The 22185-nt window shown below is 37.6% G+C and overlaps 2 protein-coding genes, 1 long non-coding RNA gene and 1 pseudogene across 5 annotated transcripts in view; 3 read left to right on the top strand and 1 right to left on the bottom strand.

Moving 5' to 3' along the window:
* LOC125314303 overlaps positions 1-22185 on the bottom strand; it is a 35078-nt gene that overhangs the window by 4609 nt on the left and 8284 nt on the right. Inside the window, exon 2 of one of the 2 annotated variants that reach the window (XR_007197833.1) lies at positions 9470-9505. This is a non-coding gene — a long non-coding RNA (uncharacterized LOC125314303). Of the gene's footprint in view, positions 1-9451; positions 9506-22185 lie in introns of those variants that run through there. The other variant, XR_007197834.1, reaches the window with a different exon arrangement.
* Positions 1595-4735, top strand: LOC115733468 (annotated as a pseudogene).
* LOC115748694 (methylecgonone reductase-like) lies at positions 9492-12657 on the top strand. The gene is made up of 4 exons (XM_048276245.1): positions 9492-9841; positions 10242-10482; positions 10571-10750; positions 12279-12657. The coding sequence occupies exons 1-4, from the start codon at positions 9525-9527 to the stop codon at positions 12504-12506; spliced, it is 966 nt and encodes a 321-aa protein (XP_048132202.1). The 5' UTR covers positions 9492-9524; the 3' UTR covers positions 12507-12657.
* LOC115733023 (methylecgonone reductase-like) overlaps positions 14325-22185 on the top strand; it is a 36897-nt gene continuing 29036 nt past the window's right edge. The window contains exons 1-4 of one of the 2 annotated variants that reach the window (XM_048276217.1): positions 14325-14675; positions 15096-15336; positions 15425-15604; positions 16494-16713. In XM_048276217.1, the coding sequence (XP_048132174.1) occupies positions 14359-14675; positions 15096-15336; positions 15425-15604; positions 16494-16713 (958 nt within the window). In that variant the 5' untranslated portion in view covers positions 14325-14358. The remainder of the gene's footprint in view (positions 14676-15095; positions 15337-15424; positions 15605-16493; positions 16714-22185) is intronic. The other variant, XM_048276216.1, reaches the window with a different exon arrangement.

Raw genomic sequence — 22185 nt, forward strand, 5'->3', positions numbered from 1 at the left:
ACAGCTTGATCCCTGTGAGTACCGCATGTACATGTACATAGAAGAGAGAAGTGGTTCAAAATGAACAATAAAATAAATTAATCACACCATTTTTGAACGGACTTGACATTTCATATACTTAAATCGAGACAAGAATAATAAAATATTCAGGTTCTCGATTCATAAAATCTCATTTTTGTGTTACTATGATCTCAAACTTTCTTTTGTTCAAGAATTTGACGAATCACTGTTGAATTACCTATGTGGACGTTACATAAGTACGTCATGATTTAGTTCAATCAAGTACAAAAGACATGACCTGAATTTTCGTGTGATCTTAGTCACAACTTTAGTTTGATAGCATGCAAGAATTGCGAGGAATTTTCCAAGAAGACGAGGGCGGCATTTAAAAAAAAAAATCTGTCTTGGTTAGCACGCATGATTTTTATCACAAGTTCACGTCAATTGTAGTATATTAAAAAAACTTGCATTTTCTTCTGCTTGATATAAATATTAGTATTCCTTCCATCAACCTTTGCCTACACATTTTCAGTTCTAGCCACGGCGAGGGCAATATTCCTTCCATCAACCTTTGCCTACCCATTTTCAGATTTGGACACTACGAGGGCCGCAACCCCTCACCCGCGGCCATGATGGCTTCATGGCCCTCACCCAAGTTCCGATAGGGGTTGCCAACAGCTAGGCAAGGCTGGCTACCCCTGCCGGCCCTAAACCAGCGAGGCCATCGGTCTTGAAGCTAGAAACTACAAAAAAAAAAAAAAAATGAGGGAAAAGAGAAAATTTAAATTTTTTATAAAATTATTTAAAATTATCCATGTCAGCGCTGATGGTGCCACATAGGATGATTGGCGTCCACGTCAGCCATTTCCGACGATTAGGACTGAATTGACAAAAGGTGAAAAGGTTTAAGATTGAATTGACAAACTTAAAAGGTTTAGGACCAAATTGGCAAAAGTGTGAAAGATTTAGGACTTTTTTGAAAATTTTTCTTCATTTTTTTATATACACAAATAACAAGCCCAAGTTAAAAAAAAAAAATCTAAATGGACTGAACTATTCATATACTTAAACCGAGATAAGGATAATAAAAAGTTGAGGTACTCGGCTCCTAAAATCTCATTTTTCAGTGACTATAATCTCAAAATTTTGCTTGCACGATAGTTGAGTTTAAAAATTTTGGCAGATTACTTTTGTAATACCTATGTGGACATTATATAAGTATATCATGATTTAGTTCAGTCAAGTACAAAATGTCTCCCGATACTTTTGCTTGGAGATATTGTTAAGAGGGAGCTTGGAATTAGACCCAACGTTACTCAAAAGCTTGGGCCAACTACGGCTCAACACCAAATCAACTAATTTTGGCAGAACGTAGTTTTGACGCCCGAGGAGATCGTTAACGTTGGAACGTAGTTTTGGCGGGAGGTTGCTCCATTGCAGATTTTGATGCATGCACATACGTCAGATTACCTCAACGAGCAACCTGATGCATGCACTTGGATCTCAATTTCTTTCTCGTTTACTTGTATTCCCACAAACGTCACACGCTCACACGACCCAGACACGGACGCAGACACCCACACGAGAAACAACGATGGACGTTGTGTTGAGCTCAAGACACAAAAATTTGTTGGTCGAATTCGGGACGTTGACGATGCCTCTGCCACCTCATGATGTGTTGACTTCCGCTTACCTGGACGCGGTCGAGGCTAGGTACCGCCACTTCGACACGGTGTCCCAGTATGGCACGAAGGAGCTGTTCGGCCGGTCCTTTGCCGAAGCCGTGAAGCGCGGCCTCATCAAGAGCCGCGACGAGATCTTCATCACCACCAAGCTCTGATGCACAGATGCCCATCCGGACCTCGTTGTTCCTGCCCTCAGGAACTCTCTCAAGTGATTAATCATACTTAGGGCCCGTCTACTTGAAGGAAAACTATTTCTGGAAAATTATTTTTCGATTTTCCAATGTTTAAATAATGGAAAACTAATTGATCTTTGTAAAAACAAAATCACTGACTGAAAACAACAAGCTTGATTGAGTGAAAACGACTTCCCAATTTTTTCCAAAAGGAAATCACTAACAAATGAAATTTAACCATCTTCCTTGAAATTGATTTCTATGGAAAATATTTTCCTTTATCATGAATTTTTCCGTAGAACAAATTCAACTTTTGGGGAATGCTTTCCATGGCGATAGGGAAAAACATTTTCAACAAACGACAAACATGAAGTGCAGAAAGCTAATCCGCGAAAAAAAACTTTCACTCAAACAAACACTCCCTTAATTCTTCTCGAACTTCTCTCTCTTTTTCTTCAGTTTATTTAGTTTGTGTAGCTTTGGGGTACATATTTAACTCGCGTGGCAAGATGAAAACGTCAAGACCATATGAGACCTTTAATATGAGACACTACAAAAGATGAAAATCACTAAGTAATCTCGTCCTTGCCGACCTGTATTAGTTTTTCACTGCGGATATAATATCAGTTGCATGCGTTCAGAATTTGGAGGTTGATTTGAACCTTATCCCACAACATTCTTTAGGAGGCTAGAGTTAGAGTATGTGGATCTGTATCTAATCCACTGGCCAGTGAGACTGAAGGAAGGAACCGAAGGGTTCGATTTCAAAAGCAATGTTGCCATTTGACATCAAGGGCACATGGGAGGCCATGGAAGAGTGCTCCAAGCTGGGCTTGGCCAAGTCCACTGGAGTCATCCATTGGAGTCAGCAACTTTAGCACCGAGAAGCTCTCTCAACTCCTCATGCATGCCAAGATCCCTCCTGCTGTTAACTAGGTAAAAGGAAGAATCGATCATTCTAGAACGATCTTTGAGTCGAACGTGGGATGGCAAATCAAGATTTTCTTCATGATTTGGTTCTTTTTCTTTGTGGGTTAATCTTGATTTAGGTGGATATGAATGTGGGATGGCAGCAGGAGAAGCTGAGGGTGTATTGCAGAGAGCAGGGAATACATGTGACTGCATCGTCTCCATTGGCAGCGAATGGAGCTCCATGGGGTTCAATAGCCGTTATGGAGTGTCCTCTGCTTAAGAAGATTGCCATTGCCAAGGGAAAGACCGTAGCTCAAGGTAAATTTCTTATTCATTTTTTGGCCTTCAGTTCCTTTGTTGGGACCAAAAGTGGTATTCTCTAGTCTCGTGTCGTCTGCTAAGAAGTGCCGACACTTCCCGAAAGCTTCCGTGTCGTTTCGTATTCGACACTCTTCGACATGTGACCGGTAGGTGGTCAGCGCTCTAGACATGCCAGCGACACGCGAATCCATCATCCGGATACATGACACGCACGGGGTCAATTTTAATTATTTTCACTATATTATGGGTCAAAAATGTGAATTTGTCAAAAACATATGTACTTAAGTCATATATCCAGCCGTCCCAAAATTAATATACCCAGCCAGCCAAAAAAAAGAAAAGTAATCTTGAATCCCTAAAAGAGGAAGAAGAAGAAGAAGAAGAAACTCATCTATGATATTTTTATATATATGATAATTATTTATGTATATATAAAAATTTACATTTAATATACAACATGTTCCAACGTGTCAAAATTCTCTATTTTTTAAAAAAGATGTATCGTGTCATGTCGTGTCGTGTCGCGTCGCGTCACGTATCAATGTTGGTACTACTTAGGTCGCCGGTAGAAAAGGTGGTTATGCTGGCAAATAAGTCTCGTCCAACCTTTAGCATGATAAATCTTAAAGCTAGACATAGCTTAACCATGGCCCAAATAAATGTACGGCGAACCCGAGAAGGCATCCATAGGACAAAAACGCTTTTTCTTTTGTTTGGTCATTTTCATATCTAAAGCCTAGCTTATAATGTTCTTCCTTTTGAAAATACGGAAACTAATCTAGTCTTGTAATCAAATCAACACAAGATCACCAGAGTAATCAAATGAGAAACAATAAAGAATACCGAAGACTTACATCATTCGGTCCGAGTGGCTGTACCTACTCCACTGTGAGAGCCAGCCGCAAATGACAACTAATCAAATTGGAGAATTTTAGAGTCATAATCACTCACACGTTCAAGTTTCCCTGCCCTTACATCCAAATTCACAGTTTTACAAAGAAAACAAATCAATTGGATGTAGAATTTATAGCACAAATCCAGACGTGATCAGAGTTCTTCGTACAGCTAATAAGAGAACTTCTCTGCGCGATTTTTGAAGAACTCCAATTTGAGTTCTTGCAGAAGTCAACCGCACGTACCCACGGCCTCACAAATCACGAGTGTTTTCTTCTTGTCCTAAGCAACTTGCAGAAGTCCACAAACTAGTATGTTAAATGAAGCAAAGAAGGAAACTTCCTTCTGTGGTTTCTCTGAAGAATTTGCCGAGAATAATAGGAGTTTATTTCATAGTTTTTCTCCCACCAAATCTCATCAACCAACCGAACTTTCCAGGTCAACATTGGGTTGGGTTTTGTTCACCGGCTTCAACTCGAGACGTAATTCAACACCTCTTTTGTTACATGTATATGTATGTAGGTTGCACTAAGATGGATATATGAGCAAGGGTCAAGCATCATTGTGAAGAGCTCCAACACGAAGAGAATGAGAAAGAACCTGCAAATTTTGGGATGGGAACTTAGCCAGGAGGATTTGGAGAGGATGAAGGTACAAATCCCACAGAGAAGAGGATGTGCTGGAGAGATTTTCATTTCTGAGGATGGACCTTACAAGTCGTTGGATGAGCTCAGGGATGGAGATGCTTGACCATCGATCCCACATATCATTTTTCTTATTATTTTATATGTGTTTGCAATTTTATGTATGAGCAGAGTAATATGTATTCAGGAATAAGTTTGAGAATAAATATGTGAATTTGGGATAGTTGCCCGAAAAGTCCTAAATCTATTGTACGGCAGCAAATTCAGTTCTAAACTTTCCAATTTGGTCAAAGATTGGCTTTTCTCAATCCTAAGCAAGAAAAAATGAAAATAGATGCTCCATAAAAAAGTTGACAGATGGAAAAAGATAATTGAACGTTTATAGGTAGCTCAAAAAGAAAGTCAATTATTCAAAACTAGTTGATAATAATCTCAGAAAAGTTGGTAAATTGTTCTAATTTAGGTGGGTAAGTTCATAGGAGAGTTGATAATTCGAAGCGCTTATAAAATATGAAAATAGAATTTGGTGAGTTCGTACCAAAATCGCCAATTTTGCCAAGTATAAAACAAAGTCGGTAATTTCATGAGGGATTTGGCTAAGCTGACCGTCCTTCAAAAAATGACAGTGGGACGGTCACTTTGTGGCCACAAATTTGATTTGTGGAAATTAGTGACGTCCTTATCCGGTTTCAGCATTTTGACTCCACATTTTGTTTTCTCTTTTTACTTTATGTGTTTTTATTGGGTCAAAGTTCACTTGGAGTGTTAATATCTATGTACGGCGTTCACTTTAGTGCCAATAATTTTTTGATTACTTAAGTGCCAATTTTTTAAAAATTAAAAATCAATAAAAAAAGTCACATAATATTAAAAAACTTAAAAGTAAACTAAAATACTAAAAAAAGAAAAAACAAATGGGAAGTAGTTGTAGCGGTGAGCCCTACCTGCTGTCCCCCCACCATCACCGGCAATGGCTGGGGAGGGGTTGGGGGATGGCCTGGGGGGTCGCCGAGGCCTCGCCATGGGTTTTTGAGGCCGCTGCAACTTTTGCTTCCTTTATTTTATTTTATTTTTTTAGGTTATTTTTCTATGTAATTTTAATTTTCAAAAAAATGAACTATTTTTAAATTGAACAATCCACGTGGACACCACGTGGGCTGATTTTTTCAAAAAAAATTGCCATGTAATATTAGAAAATTAATAAAAATAATGCCAAGTGTATTGTTTGGCCGAAATTGGCATATAAGTTATCGTTTTTTGCTGGAATTGGCACTTAGGTGATCATTTTTTCCCGTTTTGGCACTTAAATGAGCCGGAAAAAAAAATTGACATTAAAATGAGCGCTGTATACAAATATTGGCACTCCAGTGTCCTTCGGCGATCGGAGAAAAAATAAAATTATAAGAGGGCCCACACAATCAAGGTTCTAAGAAAACATATCCAATTGATAATATTCAAATAATAAGTTGCGACTTTTAAAATAGTAGATGTTATTCTCCGGCAAATTAAAAAGATTACATGGATATGTAATGTCAAATTTGCGAGGATTACCCAACGGTGCAACTTGAACAGTATGTATAAGACGTATACTTTTAGCCGACAAGCATATCACGCGAATATGTGGTGCGTACATATCAAACCTGGACTTTAGGCTGACAAGCATATCATGCGAATATGTGGTCCGTGTTGGTCCGCACTTTTAGGGACTATCATCTTAGCTTTTCTCAATTCTTAATAACTTGAAAAAAAAATAAAAACATAATTATCTTGTATACTTTGTCATAGAAACACATAAAAGTAAAAAATAGAAAAAAAAAAAAAGAAATGGAAAGTCAAAATACTGAAACCGAATCAGCAAGTGATTCGGTTTCAACAAATCAAGTTTGTGTGGCAGTACAGTGACGGTTCCACCATCTAACTTAGGGGGACGGTCAGGTAAGCAAATTCCTTTCATAAGTAAATGGAATTGACGGGGTTTAAATTTGGCAGAAAGAATAGCTCCATCGCACTGAGTTGATGTATGCACATACGTCAAATTAACAAAAAACCAGCAAAAGATGAGAAACTGCTTTGACTTTTATCAGCAAAACAAACCGCACTAGAAAAAATTACTTCAATTAGCGTCCTGAAGAGAATAATAGACATTTGCGCAGTCGAAATTCAAATTACGTACTCGATTGGATGACTTTAATCCAAAAGGCACATTAAATTTAAGACCCATTCTCGCCTGAATATTTTGAAAGATCACTTGAAATTACGTATCAAAGACAGACTTCCTCACTCCTACTATTTTTCCACCCCACGTTTTTTCTTTTCCAGGATATCCATTTTCTCTAGTTTATCTGTACTTCCCACAAATACAGATAGACACACAAACGAGAAACAATGAACGTAGTACCGAGTTCAGGATACGGAATGCTGTTGATAGGGTTTGGAACGGCCACGGTGCTTCTGCTAAAGTGCAATAGGTTTAGGACTCAATTGTCAAAATTAAAAGAGTTATGACTGAACCGGCAAAAATACAATAGATTTACGACTTTTTGGACAGTTTTTTCAAATGAGAGTTCATATAACATTTAAATTAAAGTTAGTAGTTTCAAATAAGAGTTGGTAACTTTAAGGTTTTAACTAAGAAAGATAAAGAGAAGGTGGTAAAAGATTAAATGACTTGATGATTTAAAGAAAAATAAACTCTACAAAGTAACTCAATGCAATCGAGTTGGCCCGAAAATTAGTTGTTAACTTAATCAAATAAAAGTCGGTAACTCTAATTAATATTGTAATTTTTATGCCAAAAAGTTGCCGTTTAAGGTATTTCTAAGAAGTGCGAATAAAATATTAAGAAAAATTGAAAAGAATATGTAAGTAACTCAAAAAAGAGGTAGTAACCCCAAACGAATAACCAAGGCAAATGAAAATAGTTACTCAGTAGAAAACTAGATAAGTTGAAAAAGATTATTATAAGTTAGTAACTTACAAGAAAGCCAGTAATTCAAAACTAGTTGATAATAATATAATCTGAAAGGAAATCCTTCTAATTTAGATTGGCAAGTTCATATAAGAGTTAGTAAATTCGAAGTGTTGGCAAGTTATGTAAATAAAAGTTCCTAAGTTAGTACACGAGAAACAACAATGGACGTAGTACTGAGTTCAGGACATGAAATGCCGTTGATCGGGTTTGGAACGGCACGATGCCTCTGCCACTGCACGATGTGCTGATTTCAACTTTTCCGGGCGCCGTCGAGGTGGTTGTGCTTGGTAGCTCTAATTGGTGGTCCTCTCCATGCACGTCCTTGTCCGTCAACGGCGTCTCTTTATGCCTTCTGTGGATGAACTTGTGGGTGAGTAGTAGTCACAATCACAATATAAGGTTTAGTTGAACCGGCAACTTCAGCAGCCATACAATTCAATTTGTAGTGGTGCTCCTACATTCTCTTACTCTTGTTCTCCGTGGACAACGAAAACGAAAGCTAATTAGAAGGACCTTAAACGGAGCGCACCTTCTAGAAATTTCCTATTATTTACCAACTTTCCTTTCCTTTTTCATGCTCTGTAGAAAGAAAGTCAAACGTCTCATTGCTTGCATACATGAGAAAGGCAACTTGTTAGCTCTACCCTATTTTTTCTCCACGCATCAATAAGTTCTTCCACTAAATATTTGAGATCTTTTCTCTTATTTTCCATATCTCTTTTGATTATGCATATCTAATTTGATTTTCTTAGATCTTATAAATAAGCTCATGTATTCTTTTATAAACATATCGAAATATACATAAATTTCAAATTCTCTCTTCCGCATTCTTATTCTCAACTTGGTATTAGAATCTCCATTCTTGAGACAAACTTAGTGCACTCCGCATCCGGTGCACCCCATGCACCCGCAGTAAAATAAGTCCATTCCAATGCACCCATAGTAAAATCAATCCATCCCATAACAGTGTTCACCCGAGTAACTCATTCGCGTCTGGCCAAGCGCCATAATGGCCGTTCCCAATCTAATTAAGACATTCTGTGTTTTGAACTTAATATTACGTCCACTGTTGTTTTTCGGTTGTCCGTCTGTTTGTCTTTGTGGGTGCAGACACGTCAAACGGGTGGATCGGCCCATAAATGGTCCAAATCAAATTGATTCATATAACCCGTTTATGACCCAATTATTGCAATGTAAATTTCTCGATCCATACCCGACTCAACCCATATTCCTAAAATACTTTAGTATTTAATCAAATCTAGAAAAACTAATTTCTTATTAATTTTTTAAAAAAATTATATCGCTGAAACATTGTGGACATTTTCTATAATTTTAGAAAAAAAAAATCTGAATTTTTAAGTCTTTTCTTTTCCTATTTTTTCCTCTAAGTTTGGCAAGGGTCGCGGTCCTTGCCTTGTAGTTGGCGAGGGTCGCTAGCTCTTGCTTGGTGTCGGTGAGGATCGGCCAACGACCCTCGACTGATTTCATAGAAAAACAAGGAAAAGAAGAATAGAAAAAGAAAATTATATAAAATTACAAAATTATAAATTATAAATTGTCAAAAAAAAAAAAAAAAATGATATGTTTACCACTCACTTAAGATAGTTAGGTAATTCATTTATGATATAAATCTCATTTTAGACTCATGAAATTGTTAAGTAATTCATTTATGACTAAGATTATTTTTAAAATTTAAGGCAACCCATTTAATACTCACACTATTAAATAATAAATATGGGTTCTAGACCTGATACCTCTTGGAAAGAGACTTTCCATCTTTTTGTGCTTGAGTTCATTTTCTTCCGCTCGTTATAAATACGAGCATTCCTTCACATAAAACCGTCGAAGAATCCTTCCGACATCTTACACCTCTCTCTCTCTCTCTCTCTCTCTCTCTCTCTCTCTCTCGGAACACAGAGCAGCAATGTCCGACGTCGTCGTCCCAGAAGTGGTGCTGAGCTCGGGCACGAGGATGCCGCTGATCGGGATGGGTGGGGCCACAACGCCCCTGCCGCCACCCGACGTGCTGACATTGATATTCCTTGATGCCATCGAACTCGGGTACCGCCACTTTGACACGGCGGCGTGCTACGGCTCCGAAGAGGCACTCGGCCGAGCAGTTGCCGAAGCCCTGGACCGAGGGCTCGTCAAGAGCCGCGGCGACATCTTCATCACCACCAAGCTCTGGTGCACCGACGCTCATCCGGGTCTTGTTCTTCCCGCTCTCAAGAAGTCCCTCCAGTAAATTCTTCATTATTTGCCTTTTGATCTCTTCCTGTTTATTTTTACTGCTTGGCGCTATAAACAGTTCTAATAACCCTATAAGTCAGCAATTAACTTCCAACACCATACAAGAAGTTCTTATTGAAAAGGAAGAAAAAACAAATCAGAAGAAATCTCTAAATGATGATATATCAAGCTGATCATTTAGAGATTTCTTCTAATTTGTAGAAGATTCTGCGCTCCTACCATTCTGATTTTTTGCTTTTTGATTTGATGTTTAAATAGTTCTTCCATACAAAAATTTACACAATAGACATCAATTTTCACTTCGGATACATTATTATCAGTTGCATGCATTATTCACTTCTGATCTCGCTCGTGTTTATTTTTACTGCTCGGTGTGTATTGATTGAAATAGGAGGCTCGGGTTAGAGTATGTGGATCTGTATCTAATCCACTGGCCAGTGAGAGTGAAGGAAGGAACCCAAGGGTTCGATTTCAAAGGCAAAATGCTGCCATTTGACATGAGAGGCACATGGGAGGCCATGGAAGAGTGCTCCAAGCTGGGCTTGGCCAAGGCCGTTGGAGTCAGCAATTTTGGAACCAAGAAGCTCTCTCAACTCCTCATGCACGCCACAATTCCTCCTGCTGTTAACCAGGTAATAGGAAGAATATTATATGTGTGCAAATATTGAATTATTCCATCAATTTCTTTTAAATTTCTTTGTGGGTACATCATTGATTTAGGTGGAGATGAATGTGGGATGGCAACAAGAGAAGCTGAGGGCATATTGCAGAGAGAAGGGAATACATGTGAGTGCATGGTCTCCATTGAGCGCGAGTGGAGCTCCTTGGGGTTCATCAGTAGTTGTGGAGAGTCTTGTGCTTAAGGAGATTGGTATGGCCAAGGGAAAGACGGTGGCTCAGGTAATTTCCTTCCTCTGTTCACCTGTATCAGAGAAGTAGACATGGCTTCCACGGTTACTCTGTATAAGAGATACATTAATTTGAGCTACAGATCTATTCCAAGTGCTAGTCCGGTCAAATCCAATCCTTGCAAGTTGATTTTCATGTTCTCAAAAGGATTGGTCCTCTAAAAAAAAATTCATTGGACGGTATATTTGGAAACTACCACAAATTACACGGTAAACGTGTTTGGGTAGGTAACGTGACTAATTTGAGGAAAGAAAGAATGTTTTTTCTAGTTTTGGAATTTCCTCGTTGGGTGTATAAGAAAGGAAAGTGCTTAATTGACCGTCCCCAAAGTCAGACGGTGGACGGTCAGTTTATGGCCACAAACTTGATTTGTGGAAACCGGATCAACATTTTGACTCCTCGTTTCCTTTTCTTTCGTTTTTCGCTGTTATGTATTTTTATTGTAAGCTAAAATTAGAAGACAATGCATAAGATAATCACGTTCCTGTTTTATTGAGTTATTAAGAGTTAAGAAAAGCTGAGATGATAGTCCGTGAAAGTGACGGATCCACGCGCATCATATATCCATGTGATATGCTCATCATCCAAAGTCCACGTCCGACATTTATGGTTCAAGTTGCACCGTTAAGTGACGGTACTGTCCCCCAAGCAAAGTCCTTAAGAATTTTTTTCGTAATTTTGGGAACAATATCCACGTAATTTTTTTATTTGGCCGGAGAATAATATCTAGTATATTAAAAGTTGCAACTTATTGTTTGAACATTATCAATTGGATATGTTTCATTCGAACCTTAATTGTGTGGGCCCTCTTTTAATTAAAACCACAAAGTAAAAAAAAGAAAATGTGGAGTCAAAATGCTCACACTGAATCAATAAGTGATATGACCAAAAAAAAAAAAAAATCAATAAGTGACCGATTTGCCTATAAACTGACCGTCCCACCGTCATTTTTCGGGGAGACGGTCAGCTTAGCGAAGCCCCAGAAGAAATTGGGGGGAAGAAAGTGCATTTGCTTATTAAATGAGGAGGCGATGTGTAACATCTTCCTCCATACACGTCCTTGTCGATATGGCCTCTCTAAGGATTAAAAGCTTGTGTGCATGACTAGCCAATACCACATAGGGATAAGTAGGTTTTGTGTACGGCTGCCTCGGCAACCGCACAATGCAATTCGTCTTGGGATTCTAGATTTGTGTGGTCCTGCTCTTGTGCATTTTTTTCCCCCTTTTCAACTTCCAAATACTAAAGGGCTCTTCAGTCTTTAGCTTCGCTTTTCTCTTTCTTTCTTTCTTAGATGTCATCGTGTGTGTGTATTTATGGACCGATAGTATGGTTACCAAGCATCTCTCTCTCTTAGTGCATTAAAGGAACAAAAACTTTAGTCATCATTTATATTTGGCGAAAAATCGCACCTAAATCCTAATCGGCGAATAATACTTAGCTAATTTCATGAATCACGTGATTCAATTTTCTATATCTCATGCGCATATATGAGTAACCCGACCTATAAATATTATAGGTTGCACTGAGGTGGGTATATGAGCAAGGGGCAAGTGTGATAGTGAAGAGCTTCAACAAAGAGAGAATGAAAGAGAACTTGCAAATCTTGGATTGGGAACTAAGCCAAGAGGATTCAGACAAGATCAAGCTTCAGATCCCACAGAGAAGAGGATTTTCTGGTGGTATATTTGTTTTCGAAGATGGGCCTTACAAATCATTGGACGAGCTTTGGGATGGAGATGTTTAAATCGGATCGCACATCCGATGATTTATACATGATGATCATGTATTGCTCGCTCCGATGATCACTTGAGGATGACGATGATTAATAATTGCAAATGTTGTCTTATATTTGCGCTTTTCAAATTATATGAAAACAACCTTGTGTTTTCACTGTTGGCAATCTCTTCTATAACGTTATGTTTGGGATAATAGTGATCAAGATGGGATAGGACAAAAAGGGAAAATTGCGACAAAATAATCAAAATATTAAACTATGGCTTCATTCAATAGCTTAAGATTTTAAAATAGTTGGCAGCGATCCCATCAAATCTCACAAATTGAACATGGATAATTAAGAGTACAAATGAATATGTGTATGTGGACATAAGTCAAGATGGTTCTGGTATATCATTGTAGAAAGGAAATTCTTGAGGTGGTTGCGACAATCTTGCAAGGCAAGCTACTCCTTATAGTTGAAGCTCGATTGTTCAATAAATATTCTTGGTAATGTAATACTCGGGCAATTTAATAGGTGGAAAGAGATATGGATTTGAAGCTTGAAGCAATGAACTTATTTAAGTTAATTTTACTATCCTATCACATGTCCGTTGTTTTGAAAAACGAAATAAATAAGCAAAAATTATTCAATCATTTATAAACCTATCGTACAAATGTCAATTTAGTTCTAAATTTTTTTAATTTGTTGATTTAGTCATAAACTTTTGCACGAAATTTTAAGGTAGTTCTTCCGATTAATTTTAATCTAGAAATCGCTAACATGACAATCTAGTTATTACCTGTCGTCCTATATGGCACACTGCCTATTAGCCATTTCTGGCTAAATTGGTCGGAATGACTATATTACAATTTCGCTCAAAAGTTTATAACTAAATTGATAAAATTGGAAACTTTAGAGCTAAATCAGCATTCACATAATAAATTTAGGATTGATTGGACAATTTCTCCAAACAAATCCCTATTAAGAGTACTTAATAACTATCAAGTGACACTCAGTTAATGAAAAGCTCTTCAGACTATACCTAGCATCGAATACTAATTACAGGTCCAAACGTCCGCCAATGAAGTGATCTTGAACTTTGCACTTTGAGTTGAGCCACAATAAATGTTGAGTTTTTATGGGTAGTAGTCTATGGAATTGGCATCGACTGTCAAGATGACACCATATAAAGCAACCAACGAGCTGTCCCATTTTAATTTGCATCAAAAGAAGTATCTTCAGAATCCTGATGATGCATTAATCGATTTGGAAAATGGGCAGAAGACTAATTGCTTACTTCCAATTGGTCACTTTTCAGCTGAAATCGAGACAACTAAAAACCGTCTAGAACCAGTTCTTGTTGTTTGCAGGATAAAGCACAGAACATAGTTTAACATTGTGGGGTATCCGACCCCTAAAAAAAAAAAAATTCATAGGGTAGTTTCTCGAGTACTATTTAAAGGTGCATTTGTATTGCAGAAAACTTAAAATTTTAAAAATATTTTCTAAGAAATGTTCTCTTGTATTATTTACAAAATATTTTTATCCCCCATGAAAATAATTAGGCATAAATTATTTTTCATAAATTTAAATATTTTTTATTAACTAATTTTTTCCAAGAGATATAATTCATTTATGATATAAGTAATCTATTTATGACTAAGATTGTTTTTAAAATTTAAGGCAATCCATTTAATACTCACTATTAAATATGGGCTCTAGACCTGCTACCTCTTGGAAAGAGACTTTCCATCTTTTTATGCTTGAGCTCATTTTCTTCCGCTCGTTATAAATACGAGCATTCCTTCTCATAAAACCGTCAAAGAATCCTTCCGACATCTTACACCTCTCTCTCTCTCTCTCGGAACACAGAGCGCCAATGTCCGACGTCGTGGTCCCCGAAGTGGTGCTGAGCTCGGGCGCGAGGATGCCGCTGATCGGGATGGGTGGCACGGCGACCAATCTGCCACCGCCCGACGTGCTGACATCCATATTCCTCAACGCCATCGAAGTCGGGTACCGCCACTTCGACACAGCGGCGTCCTACGGCTCCGAAGAGGCGCTCGGCCGGGCAGTTGCTGAGGCCCTGGACCGAGGGCTCGTCAAGAGACGCGCGGACATGTTCATCACCACCAAGCTCTGGTGCACCGACGCTCATCCGGGTCTCGTTCTTCCCGCCCTCAAGAAGTCTCTCCAGTAAATTCTTGATCATTTGCCTTCTGATCTCTTCCTGTTCATCTTGACTGCTCGGCACTATATACAGTTCTAATAACCCTATAAGTCAGAAATTAACTTCCAACACCAGACAAGAAGTTCTTATTGAAAAGGAATAAAAAAAAATTAGAAGAAATCTCTAAATGATCAGCACGAAGATAATATATGAGCATTCACGAATTGATCCTTTAGATATTTCTTCCGATTTGTGGAAGATTCCGCACTCCAACCATTCTGATTTTTTGCTTTTTGATTTGTTACTTAAATAGTTCCACCATTCAAAAAATTTACGCGATAAACATCAATTTTCACTTCAGATACATTATTATAAGTTGCATGCATTATTCACTTCTGATCTCTTCCTGTATATTTTTACTGCTTGGTGTGTATTGATTCAAATAGGAGGCTCGGGTTAGCGTATGTGGATCTCTATCTAATCCACTCGCCAATAAGAGTGAAGGAAGGAACCGAAGGGTTCGATTTCAAGGGCAAAATGTTGCCCTTTGACGTGAAAGGGACATGGAAGGCCATGGAAGAGTGCTCCAAACTGGGCTTGGCCAAGTCCATTGGAGTCAGCAATTTTGGCACCAAGAAGCTCTCCCAAATCCTCATGCACGCCACAATTCCTCCTGCTGTTAACCAGGTAATAGAAAGAATATTATATGTGTACAAATATTGAATTATTCCATCAATTTCTTTTGAATTTCTTTGTGGGTTCATCATTGATTTAGGTGGAGATGAATGTGGGATGGCAACAAGGGAAGCTGAGGGAATATTGCAGAGAGAATGGAATACATGTGAGTGCATGGTCCCCATTGGGCGCGAATGGAACTCCCTGGGGTTCATCTGTGGTTATGGAGAGTCCTGTGCTTAAGGATATTGCTATCGCCAGAGGAAAGACCGTGGCTCAGGTAAATTTTCTTTCTCTGAGAAGTAGACAAGGCTTCCATGGTTACTCTGAAGAGGGGATGCTGTAATTCGAGTAAAAGATCTATCGTATCTAAACCGACTTCTAGTCCAGTCAAATTGAACCCTTGCGAGTTGATTTTCATGACTTTGAAAAAAAAAATTGTTCTCTCAAAAATTGATAGGACTGTGTATTTGTAAACTACCACAAAGTCTAGGTAAACGCATTTGGGTACGTAACGCGACTAATTTGGAGAAAGAAAGTAATGTTTTTTAGATTAGAAATTTCCTCGCCGGGTATTTAAGTGAAAGGAGGGAAGAAAGTGCATTTGGTTATTACAAGAGAAGGCAATGGGTAACATCTTCCTCCATGCACGTCCTTGTCGATGTGGTCTCTCTAAGGATTAAAAGCTTGTGCGCAGGAATGAGAATGACTGGTCAGTGCCAAAAGAGATGATAGGTTTTGTGTACGGTTTCTTCAGCAACCACACAGTGAGGTTCTTGTGATTCTAGATAAGTGTGGTCTTGCTCTAATACATTTTTGGACCTATATATTTGAGGGTTATCTAAAAAAATTAAAGAATTAGTTTTTCTTTTTGTCCCCATTTCAACTTCCAAATAGTAAAATGATCTTCAACTTTTACTTTTCTCTTTCTTTCTTTGTCAAATGTCACCGTAATTATTACTCTATTTTTTTTTTTGGCGGCATGACAAAACCAATTCTAAATATGTAAGATAGATATTATTGTTACAATGCATTTTCCAGTCTCTCTCTATCTTAGTGCATTAAAGGAACAAAAACTTTAGTTGTCATTTATAGAAATCCCAATCGATGAAGATTACTCAGCTAATTTCATAAATCATGGGATGCAACTCTACATATAAATATTATAGGTTGCACTGAGATGGATACATGAGCATGGGGCAAGCGTGATAGTGAAGAGCTTCAACAAAGAGAGAATGAAGGAGAACCTGCGAATCCTGGATTGGGAACTTAGCCAAGAGGACTCGGACAAGATCAAACTTCAGATCTCGCAGAGGAGAGGATTTTCTGGCGAAGCGTTCGTTTTCGAGGATGGGCCTTACAAGTCGTTGGATGAGCTATGGGATGGAGATTGTTAAAGATATAATTTAGATATATTCTAGAGATATTAAGGGTGGTATTTCTTCTCATTCTGCATATCACTCGGGATTATGCATATATCTCTTTTGATATTACTTATGCTTGATCGATCTTGATTGATTATATTTAGTGTTTCTGTTTATTTGATTTCTTTAAATAATGAACTCGTAAAGCCCATAAATAATAATGTTCATTATTGCATATCGAAACATGTAGAATTTCTCTAATTCTTAGTTTCAACTGAGATCATTGAATTGGATCACAAACCTGATGATTTATACATGATGATCATGTATCGCGCTCTCTCTAATGATCCCTTGCAGACGACAATGATTAATAATTGCAAAAGTTCCTTGTTTATATTTTCGCGTTGCAAATTTATATGAACTCAACCTTGTGTTTTCACTCTTAGCAATCTCCTCCCTAACGCTATCTTTGGGATAATAGTCATCGAGGAGGGACATGGGGGAATGAACAGAAAATTGGACAGGGAGAATTAAAAGTGCATATGGAGATAAGTCAAGGTGGTTACTGTTCACCTAACAATTCAGACATCTCATACTGTGGAAAGGAAATTCTCGAGGTGGTTGCAGTAATCTTGTGAGGCAAGTGTCGCGACCTAAAAAGTGGTCTTTTCATGTTAACAGATTATTAGGTTAATTAGATTAACTAACATAATTTGGACTCTCCCAAGCCCTACCGAATCTCAACTTAGGTTCAATTGCGTGCCAAGATTTTAAATTGGAGCCACCACTAATCTTTTATGGTAAGTAGATTAGAAACCTAAATAAAGTATTCGGGAGAAAATACTTTATTTCATACGAACCGGAGATTAAATGGATTCAGGGACTTGACTACATTAACTTTTCAATTAATGCCCTTTCGGTACCAGATTTTCATGAAAAATCCTTAGTTTGATGATTTGAATAAATTTTTTTTTGGGTTTTCTTTTATTAAATGCAATGCTAATGCAATCTACCTATATGACATGTGAAATGTAATGACATGGCAAAAATACGTGACATGGCATAATGATGTGGCAAACATGCATGAAAAGGAAAATATAATAATGCAAACTAAACTATACAACGTGGATAGTATTTTTTTGGTATATTTTTGAGTATTTTCGGATTCATGAAAAAAAATAAAGGTAAAAACTACCCTAACGTGAAGTAACATCTAATTTAACTTAAGAAATTGATTTCTCAAAGTCCGAATTTTATTAGAGTTATTTTCATGCAAAAAGTGAAGAGAAATGTGATTGAGCTTAAGAAAACGTGGCATCTTTTTTTTTATATAATTTTTTAGGAATTTATTTAAACCATGAAAATAATGAAATTTGAACAAAAATAAACAATATTGCCCATAAAACACCTTTAAATCCGAAATTCCAATTTTTATTCACAACATCCCCCGAGATTAGGGTTAGCAAGTGAATATATTATAGAATTACCGTCGTCCCTATATACGTAGGGCAAACCTTGAAATTCTATTTAGGAATTAGCGATCCGCTCCTCGAGATCGAGGATTTGATATCTAATTCACACGTACGGGCACGATCGTACTTCGAGATCGAAGTCATATGTTGCCTTTAATGTACGTTTTCCGAGGAAAAATGCACAATTAGGGAGCATGTGTTATGGGCAATATTGTTTACTAAAGTTCAAACTTTATAACAGAGATAATATAAAGTAAATGGTAAACAAAAATAAACATGCTAAAGAAAAAAATCGTCCACCAAAGCATATCAAGGGTCTGCACAAAATTCATGAAATATATGCTAGGTTCAAAATCCTCCAAATTAGGCAACCATGTATATCCAAAATTTATATCATCTCTGGAACATTCAATTCAATCAAACAATATTCAAAATATATCCAGAGATAAGGAATTACCTAATTCGAATTTTGAGGAGAAACTTGGTCGCCAAGCACACTTGAGCTACACGCGCTAGTGATCCCAGAAAATACTGCACTTGAATTGAGCCTAAAAATGTGTACTTCAAAGCTGTGAATTTACCTGAAAATCACCTCCAAACAGCGCTGTTTTTGACATAAAGAGCAGCGAAACAGCCCCTTGTGTTGCCAATTTGAACTCCAAGTCGCCAATCCGCGGATAAGGGCTCGCGGGATACGCACAACTTGGAAGCTCACACTCGTGCAAGGCTTCGGACGAGGACTTGCCTCATCGCGGCAGGCTCGGGATGCTCACAAACAGCGAAGGAGTTTCGCACAAACAATGGCAGATCAGCCCACTTCAAGCTCCTTCTTTTATTTTGTTGTGTGGCGCTTTTGATGGGGATTTGCAGCGAGCAAGTGCAGCTTCACCCAGGGCACGTCAGCAACAATCAACTTGTAGTGTTGGACAATGAAGCGGCAAATCGTCACAGTGATGGCTCATCAGCGAAGAGGCTACACAAAGGGCGAAAGTCAGGAAGAAACTACCGAAGACTCTCTCTCTAGTTCTCACGTTCTCTTGAAAAAAAATTTCTGAATGCGTATGTAATCTGTGTAACCCCCATTTGAGTGAACATCGACGTCCTTTTATAGGTGAAGTAGTCCAGAATCTTCAAGGAAAAAGAGCATATTTTCTTTCTTATTGTGAATATGTGAAAGATCTCATCAATATCTCTTCTTTATTCCTTCACGTGATTTTTCCTTGAGCCTTACACAATTCTTTTTTTATATTTTTCCAGTCTGATGCAGAAGAAGATTGTGCTTGAAGAATCAAATCTTTACCCACTTTGCTTGAATTCTTTCCTCTTTTGAATTTTTTCTTTATCGAAATCTCACGTGAACGATTGGCTTTTCTCCGTGCAGATTCTTGCCTAATGCCGCGACGTCAGAATACTCTACATGTGAAGCGCATGGAATTTTCAGACATGAGCCTAAACGAACTTACTGAAAACGAACGTGTACCAATCCAAATATTTCAATTGGGTTTCAAATATTCCACCGTCGCCTTTGGTCCACAATAACGCAAATGCAATATATGTTAAACTAAATTAAATATGCTAGGCATGAAAACTTATTTTTTTTTTTTGTGAGAGCTAAAACTACCCTTTTTTTAATGCATGATAATTGATTTAAAGAAAAATCAAAATGTAGGTGTCAACAGCAAGTTACTCCATATAGTTGAAGCTCGTTTGTTCAGTAAATACTCCTGGTAATAATATAATATTCCGGAAATTTAATAGGTTGAAAGAGAAATGGATTTGAAGCAAGAAGCAATGGAGTTATTTAAGTTTATACCGTTAAACCGTTACGACAAAATAAATACGCGAAAATTATTTGTAATGATGGGGTTGCCCATAAGTTGTTATACTTCATATGCTCTACAATACTTACATCTTAATAAAAAAAAATACGCAAAAATTATTCAAGTGATTCAGTCCTGAAATTTTCAATTTGCTGATTCAATAAAAACCCGTTGCGCAAAATTTCAAGGTAATCCTTCCAGTCTATTTTCACTTGAAAATCGCTAACATGGTGCTCCAATCATCACCGGCATCCTATATGGGCACACCGCCACATTAATGAGTTCTGGTGTTTGGCTAGATGATCTACATTAGAATTTCGTGCAAAGGTTCAGAACTAAACCAATGAAATTGGAAAATTTAAAACTGAATTAACATTTATATAATAGGTACAGGTTCAAGATTGATCGGACAATTTCCTCTCGCAGAATCCATTAAGAATACTTAATAAGTGTCGGGTAACACTTGTACAAAAGCTCTTCATAACCTGGCATGGTTAAAAAAATACTAATTACAGGTCCAGACATTCGCCAATGAAGTGGTCTTGGGTGGTGAAACTTTGGTCAGGAGGTCCAAAAACATCCGTCAATGAAGTGGTCTTGAATCTTGACACTTTGAATTTTTTTTTTTTTTTTTTGGCCGAAATGACAACTTTGAATTGAGCCACAATAAATGTTGGATTTTTATAGGTATAGTCTGCGGAATTGGCATCGACTGTCAAGATGACACCATATAAAGCAACCGACGAGCTCTCCCAATTTAATTCATCAAAACGAATTTTTCTTCAGAATTCTGATGATGCATTAATCGATTTGGAAAATTGGCAGAAGATTAATTGCTCATTTCCAATTGGTCATGTTTCAGAAAAAATCGAGACAACAAAATCCATCTAGAAGACTAGAACCAGCTCCTTGTTGTTTGCATGGAAAAGCACCGAGCATAGTTCAACACCTACCCCTAGCCATAAAGAAAATCGTGGGGTAGTTTGTCGAGTACTATTCCTCGTATACTAAGGCTCTATTTCTTTTAAGAAAAAGGAATAATTTGAAAAATATGTTCTAAAAATAATCTTTTGCATGTGGACAATCTTTTATGTATTTCCCATAATATGTCTTTAAGTGCAGTGCTGGTAAAGAGATTAGGGGTGGGGTCAATGAGTATCAGGTCGGGAGCTCGATCCCCGTGAGTACCGCATGTACATGTACATAGAAGAGAGGAATGGTTCAAAATGAACAACAAAATAAATTGACCGCGCCATTTCTGAACGGACTCGACATTTCATATACTTAAATAGAGACAAGAATAACATAATATTGAGGTTCTCGATTCATAAAATCTCATTTTTGTGTTATTATGATCTCAAACTTTCTTTTGTTCAAGAATTTGATGAATCACTATTGAATTACCTATGTGGACGTTACATAAGTACATCATGATTTAGTTCAGTCAAGTACAAAAGTCATGATTTGAATTTTCGTGTGATCTTAATCACGACTTTAGTTTGACGGCACACAAGAATTGCGAGGAATTTTCCAAGAAGACGAGGGCGGCATTTAAAAAAAAAAATCTGTCTTGGTTACCACGCATGATATTTATCACAAGTTCACATCAACTATAGTATATTAAAAAAGCTTTGCAATTTCTTCAGCTTGATATAAATATTAGTATTCCTTCCATCAACTTTTGCCTACACATTTTCAGTTCTAGCCACGGCGAGGGCAACATGCCTTCCATCAACCTTTGCCTACACATTTTCGGATCTGGCCACGGCGAGGGCCACAACCCCTCACCCAGGTTCCGATAGGGGTCGCCAACACCTAAGCAAGGCTAGCTACCCCTGCCAGCCCTAAACCGGCAAGGCCGCCGGCCTTGAAGCTAGAAACTACAAAAAAAAAAAAATGAGGAAAAAAAAGAAAATTTAAATTTTTTATAAAATTATTAAAAATTATCCATGTCAGCGCTAGCGATGCCACTTAGGATGACCGGCGTCCATATTAGCCATTTCCGATGAATAGGACTGAATTGACAAAAGGTGAAAAGGTTTAGGACTGAATTGACAAACTTAAAAGGTTTAAAACTGAATTGGCAAAAGTGTGAAAGATTTAGGACTTTTTTGACAATTTTTCCTAATTTTTTTATATACACAAATAACAAGCCCAAGTTAAAAAAAAAAAAATCTAAATGGACCGAACTATTCATATACTTAA

The sequence above is a fragment of the Rhodamnia argentea genome, chromosome 1, assembly GCF_020921035.1.
Source record: "Rhodamnia argentea isolate NSW1041297 chromosome 1, ASM2092103v1, whole genome shotgun sequence".
NCBI lineage: Eukaryota > Viridiplantae > Streptophyta > Magnoliopsida > Myrtales > Myrtaceae > Rhodamnia > Rhodamnia argentea.